The sequence below is a fragment of the Ascaphus truei genome, chromosome 17 (genome assembly GCF_040206685.1).
Source record: "Ascaphus truei isolate aAscTru1 chromosome 17, aAscTru1.hap1, whole genome shotgun sequence".
Taxonomy (NCBI): Eukaryota; Metazoa; Chordata; class Amphibia; order Anura; family Ascaphidae; genus Ascaphus; species Ascaphus truei.
Genome location: NC_134499.1, coordinates 20,038,125 through 20,044,124, shown reverse-complemented (window position 1 = coordinate 20,044,124; position 6,000 = coordinate 20,038,125). Strand labels below are relative to the sequence as shown.

At 65.9% G+C, this 6,000-nt stretch overlaps 1 protein-coding gene across 1 annotated transcript in view; it reads right to left on the bottom strand.

The window, feature by feature from the left end:
• Nucleotides 1–6,000, bottom strand: part of CACNA2D2 (calcium voltage-gated channel auxiliary subunit alpha2delta 2) — a 211,669-nt gene that overhangs the window by 37,719 nt on the left and 167,950 nt on the right. Inside the window, exons 26-27 of the mRNA XM_075573647.1 lie at nucleotides 2,498–2,595; nucleotides 1,556–1,646 (exon numbers count right to left, since the gene is read on the bottom strand). Of these exons, the coding sequence (XP_075429762.1) occupies nucleotides 1,556–1,646; nucleotides 2,498–2,595 (189 nt within the window). The remainder of the gene's footprint in view (nucleotides 1–1,555; nucleotides 1,647–2,497; nucleotides 2,596–6,000) is intronic.

Below are 6,000 nucleotides of genomic sequence, written 5' to 3'. Positions count from 1 at the left end.
GTATCATGTGTTGTGGTCTCTCTCTCGTGTCCTGTGTTGTGGTCTCTCTCTCTCGTGTCCTGTGTTGTGGTCTCTCTCTCTCGTGTCCTGTGTTGTGGTCTCTCTCTCTCGTGTCCTGTGTTGTGGTCTCTCTCTCTCTCGTGTCCTGTGGTCTCTTTCTCGTGTCCTGTGTTGTGGTCTCTCTCTCTCTCGTGTCCTGTGTTGTGGTCTCTCTCTCCCGTGTCCTGTGTTGTGGTCTCTCTCTCCCGTGTCCTGTGTTGTGGTCTCTCTCTCCCGTGTCCTGTGTTGTGGCCTCTCTCTCCCGTGTCCTGTGTTTTGGTCTCTCTCGTGTCCTGTGTTGTGGTCTCTCTGTCAGGAATCGGCGTTCTCCTCGCTCCCCACACAGAGCACCCCCCCCCCCCCCCCCCCCCCCAGGACACACAAAACAATCCTGCCTCACCGGCCTCCACGGCTCCTCGCCCCTGCTGCCGTCGCGGGATCACTCCCCTCGGCGATTCCTCTGCTCAGCGCCGGGCGCGCCCACACCCTCCTGCACGCACACCTGCACCATCCACTGGCTCGGTTCACGCGCGTACACGAGTTACGGAGCACGCTCAGTCTGCACACTCTTATTCCCGTCCCCCGGACCTCAGGCTCCGCCCCCGCACTCCACACGAGTATACTCAGGTTACCAGCAAGACTCACCTGGCCTGTTATGCCTGCACCAATCTGCAGTGTCTCCCTGTAGCTCTTCCTGTCCCACCTCCGTTCCTAATTGGACCTTCCTGCTTTATCTAGCTCCTCTCTGCTCTCAGTCTTTGCTCGACATAGTCTCTGTATGGAAGTACTTCAGGATTCTCTCAGTGTTTTCACAGGTTCTGACGCGGCTTGTACGACTATCCCCTCTGGCTCTCGATCTCGGCACTCCTTGGACAACGCTCACTCTGGTAACCCCTTGAACACGGCTTGGACTACGACCTATCTCCACTCCCTGACTTCGGCAAGGCATCCTTCACTCTATGTCTACAACCGGTACCGGCAAGTATTGTCTACCTTACTACACCTGGCCTGGCAACGCTTCATACCACACTCCGGACACGCTCCCTTTGCTGCGGGTGCGTGTATTACCACTTCCCCCTTCAGCTCAGGGGACAGGTCTGGTCTGCGGGCAGCACCGGCGTAACACTCTCTCTCTCTCGTGTCCTGTGTTGTGGTCTCTCTCTCTCTCGTGTCCTGTGTTGTGGTCTCTCTCTCTCTCGTGTCCTGTGTTGTGGTCTCTCTCTCTCTCGTGTCCTGTGTTGTGGTCTCACTCTCTCGGGTCCTGTGTTGTGGTCTCTCTCTCTCGTGTCCTGTGTTGTGGTCTCTCTCGTGTCCTGTGTTGTGGTCTCTCTCTCTCTCGTGTCCTGTGTTGTGGTCTCTCTCTCCCGTGTCCTGTGTTGTGGTCTCTCTCTCCCGTGTCCTGTGTTGTGGTTTCTCCCGTGTCCTGTGTTGTGGTCTCTCTCTCCCGTGTCCTGTGTTGTGGTCTCTCCCGTGTCCTGTGTTGTGGTCTCTCCCGTGTCCTGTGTGGTTTCCTCACGTGAGCAGGTCCTTGTCCTTCCACACAAGCTCCGCCAGCTGACGTGTGATTCCTGTGTCCAAGATCAGGTTGTGAAGCAGAAAGTTGTCACCTGCAGAAGCGGAGTCTACATGTCACGTGTCCCTGTATCATTGGGTTTCCACCAACCCCAGCCCCCGTTACTCCCCGTCTTCCCCCTCCACTGATCAGTATCATCCTCCCACCTTTCCCACTCTCCCCCATTACACTTGTGCTTCCCCAGTGATCACACTGCCCACTCCTGTCACAGTCACACTGCCCCGTCACACTCTGCCCCGTCACACTCACACTGCCCCGTCACACTCTGCCCCGTCACACTCACACTGCCCACTCCCGTCACACTCGCACTGTCCCCCGTCACACTCGCACTGTCCCCCCGTCACACTCGCACTGTCCCCCCGTCACACTCGCACTGTCCCCCCGTCACACTCGCACTGTCCCCCGTCACACTCGCACTGTCCCCCCGTCACACTCGCACTGCCCCCCGTCACACTCGCACTGCTCCCCGTCACACTCGCACTGCTCCCCGTCACACTCGCACTGCTCCCCGTCACACTCGCACTGCTCCCCGTCACACTCGCACTGCTCCCCGTCACACTCGCACTGCTCCCCGTCACACTCGCACGGCCCCCCGTCACACTCGCACGGCCCCCCGTCACACTCGCACGGCTCCCCGTCACACTCGCACGGCCCCCGTCACACTCGCACTGCCCCCCGTCACACTCACACTGCCCCCGTCACACTCACACTGCTCCCCGTCACACTCACACTGCTCCCCGTCACACTCACTGCTCCCCGTCACACTCACTGCCCCCCGTCACACTCACGGCCCCCGTCACACTCACATTGCCCCCCGTCACACTCACACTGCCCCCCGTCACACTCACTGCTCCCTGTCACACTCACGGCCCCCGTCACACTCACACTGCTTGGAGTCCGGAGTTACTTTCTCCATAAGTGAGATGAAATTCTCCAGGAACTCGGTGTTGTTGTCGGACAGTTCGAGCTCCCGGCAGTACTGTCTGCGAGGCACAGGGGGGGGGTGAGAGAGAGGTGGGGGTGGGAGGGGAGGCAAGAGAGAGGTGGGGGTGGGAGGGGGGGAGAGGCACGGGGTGAGAGCGAGCGGTATGGGAGGAAGAAGGAGAGGCACAAAGGAGGTGTGAGGGAGGTACAGGGGGTGAAAGAAAGGCATGGTATGGGGGGGAAGAGAGGGAGGCACAGGAGGGGGAGAAGGAAGCAGAGTAGGGGAGAGGCATGGAAGTGAGAGAGGCAGAGGGATTGAGAGAGGAGTACGGGGTGTGAGATACATGGGAAGAGAGGGGTACGAGGGGTAAGAGGCACAAGCGGATGAGAGAGGGGTACGGGTGGGGTTGACATGGAGGGGGAGGAGAGAGAATAAAAGAGAAGAGGGGAGGAAAAATCAGAGAGGAGCGGGGGAGGTCTGGGGGAGGGTCTGGGAGGAGCGAGGGAGGGTCAGAGAGGAGCGCGGAAGGTCAGGGAGGAGCAGGGGAGGGTCAGAGAGGAGCGGGGGAGACCTGAGGGAGGGAGGGTCAGGGAGGAGCGGGGGAGGGAGGGTCAGGGAGGAGCGGGGTAGGGAGGGCCAGGGAGGAGCGGGGGAGGGAGGGTCAGGGAGGAGCGGGGGAGGGAGGGTCAGGGAGGAGCGGGGGAGGGAGGGTCAGGGAGGAGCGGGGGAGGGAGGGTCAGAGAGCAGCGGGGGAGGGAGGGTCAGAGAGCAGTGGGGGAGGGAGGGTCAGAGAGCAGCGGGGGAGGGAGGGTCAGAGAGCAGCGGGGGAGGGAGGGTCAGAGAGCAGCGGGGGAGACCTGAGGGAGGGAGGTTCAGGGAAGAGCGGGGGAGGGAGGGTCAGAGAGGAGCGGGGGAGGGAGGGTCAGGGAGGAGAGGGGGAGGGAGGGGGAGGGAGGGCCAGGGAGGAGAGGGGGAGGGTGGGCCAGGGAGGAGAGGGGGAGGGAGGGCCAGGGAGGAGAGGGTGGAGGGAGGGTCAGGGAGGAGAGGGTGGAGGGAGGGTCAGAGAGGAGCGGGGGAGAGAGGGTCAGGGAGGGTCAGAGAGGAGCGGGGGAGGGAGGGTCAGAGAGGAGCGGGGGAGGGAGGGTCAGGGAGGAGCGGGGGAGGGAGGGTCAGGGAGGAGCGGGGGAGGGAGGGTCAGGGAGGAGCGGGGGAGGGAGGGTCAGAGAGGAGCGGGGGAGGGAGGGTCAGAGAGGAGCGGGGGAGGGAGGGTCAGGGAGGAGCGGGGGAGGGAGGGTCAGGGAGGAGCGGGGGAGGGAGGGTCAGAGAGGAGCGGGGGAGGGAGGGTCAGAGAGGAGCGGGGGAGGGAGGGTCAGAGGAGCGGGGAGGGAGGGTCAGAGAGGAGCGGGGGAGGGAGGGTCAGGGAGGAGAGGGGGAGGGAGGGTCAGAGAGGAGCGGGGGAGGGTCAGAGGAGAGGGGGGGAGGGTCAGAGAGGAGCGGGGGAGGGTCAGGGAGGAGAGGGGGGAGGGAGGGTCAGGGAGGAGAGGGGGGAGGGAGGGTCAGAGAGGAGCGGGGCAGGGAGGGTCAGAGGAGTGGGGGAGGGTCAGAGAGGAGCGGGGGAGGGAGGGTCAGAGAAGAGTGGGGGAGGGAGGGTCAGGGAGGAGCGGGGGAGGGAGGGTCAGAGAGGAGCGGGGGAGGGAGGGTCAGAGAGGAGGGGGGGAGGGAGGGTCAGAGAGGAGCGGGGGAGGGAGGGTCAGAGAGGAGACGGGAGGGAGGGTCAGGGAGGAGCGGGGGAGGGAGGGTCAGAGAGGAGCGGGGGAAGGAGGGTCAGAGAGCAGCGGGGGTGGGAAGGTCAGAGAGCAGCGGGGGAGGAGGGTCAGAGAGGAGAGGGGAGGGAGGGTCAGGGAGGAGCGGGGGAGGGAGGAGCAGGGGAGGGAGGGTCAGGGAGGAGAGGGCAGGGAGGGTTAGGGAGAAGCGGGGGTGGGAGGGTCAGCGAGGAGCGGAGGAGGGAGGGTCAGGGAGGAGCGGGGGGGAGGGTAAGGGAGGAGGGAGGGTCAGGGAGGAGCGTGGGGGGAGGGTCAGAGAGGAGCGGGGGAGGGAGGGTCAGGGAGGAGCGTGGGGGGAGGGTCAGAGAGGAGCGGGGGAGGGAGGGTCAGAGAGGAGCGGGGGAGGGAGGGTCAGGGAGGAGAGGGGGAGGGAGGAACGGGGGAGGGAGGGTCAGGGAGGAGTGGGGGAGGTAGGAGCGGGGGAGGGAGGGTCAGGAAGGAGCAGGGGAGGGAGGGTCAGGGAGGAGCGGGGGAGGGAGGGTCAGGGAGGAGCGGGGAGATTTGGGGATGGGAGGGTCAGGGAGGAGCGGGTAAGGGAGGAGCGGGGGAGGTCTGGAAAAGGGAGGAGCGGGGGAGGGAGGGTCAGGGAGGAGCGGGGGAGGGAGGGTCAGGGAGGTGCGGGGGAGGGAGGGTCAGGGAGGAGCGGGGGAGGGAGGGTCAGGGAGGAGCGGGTCAGGGAGAAGCGGGGGAGGGAGGGTCAAGGAGGAGTGGGGGAGGTCTGGGGGAGGTAGGAGCGGGGGAGGGAGGATCAGGGAGGAGCGGGGGAGGGAGGTTCAGGGAGGAGCGGGGGAGATTTGGGGATGGGAGGGTCAGGGAGGAGCGGGTAAGGGAGGAGCGGGGGAGGGTCAGGGAGGAGCGGGGGAGGGAGGGTCAGGAGGAGCGGGGGAGGGAGGGTCAGGGAGGAGCGGGGGAGGGAGGGTAAGGGAGGAGGGAGGGTCAGGGAGGAGCGTGGGGGGAGGGTCAGAGAGGAGCGGGGGAGGGAGGGTCAGAGAGGAGAGGGGGAGGGAGGAACGGGGGAGGGAGGGTCAGGGAGGAGTGGGGGAGGTCTGGGGGAGGTAGGAGCGGGGGAGGGAGGGTCAGGGAGGAGCAGGGGAGGGAGGGTCAGGGAGGAGCGGGGGAGGGAGGGTCAGGGAGGAGCGGGGAGATTTGGGGATGGGAGGGTCAGGGAGGAGCGGGTAAGGGAGGAGCGGGGGAGGTCTGGAAGAGGGAGGAGCGGGGGAGGGAGGGTCAGGGAGGAGCGGGGGAGGGAGGGTCAGGGAGGAGCGGGGGAGGGAGGGTCAGGGAGGAGCGGGTCAGGGAGAAGCGGGGGAGGGAGGGTCAGGGAGGAGTGGGGGAGGTCTGGGGGAGGTAGGAGCGGGGGAGGGAGGATCAGGGAGGAGCGGGGGAGGGAGGGTCAGGGAGGAGCGGGGGAGGGAGGAGCGGGGGAGATTTGGGGATGGGAGGGTCAGGGAGGAGCGGGTAAGGGAGGAGCGGGGGAGGTCTGGGGGAGGGAGGAGCGGGGGAGGGTGGGTCAGGGAGGAGCGGGGGAGGGTGGGTCAGGGAGGAGCGGGGGAGGGTGGGTCAGGGAGGAGCGGGGGAGGGAGGGTCAGGGAGGAGCGGGGGAGGGTGGGTCAGGGAGGAGCGGGGGAGGGAGGGTCAGG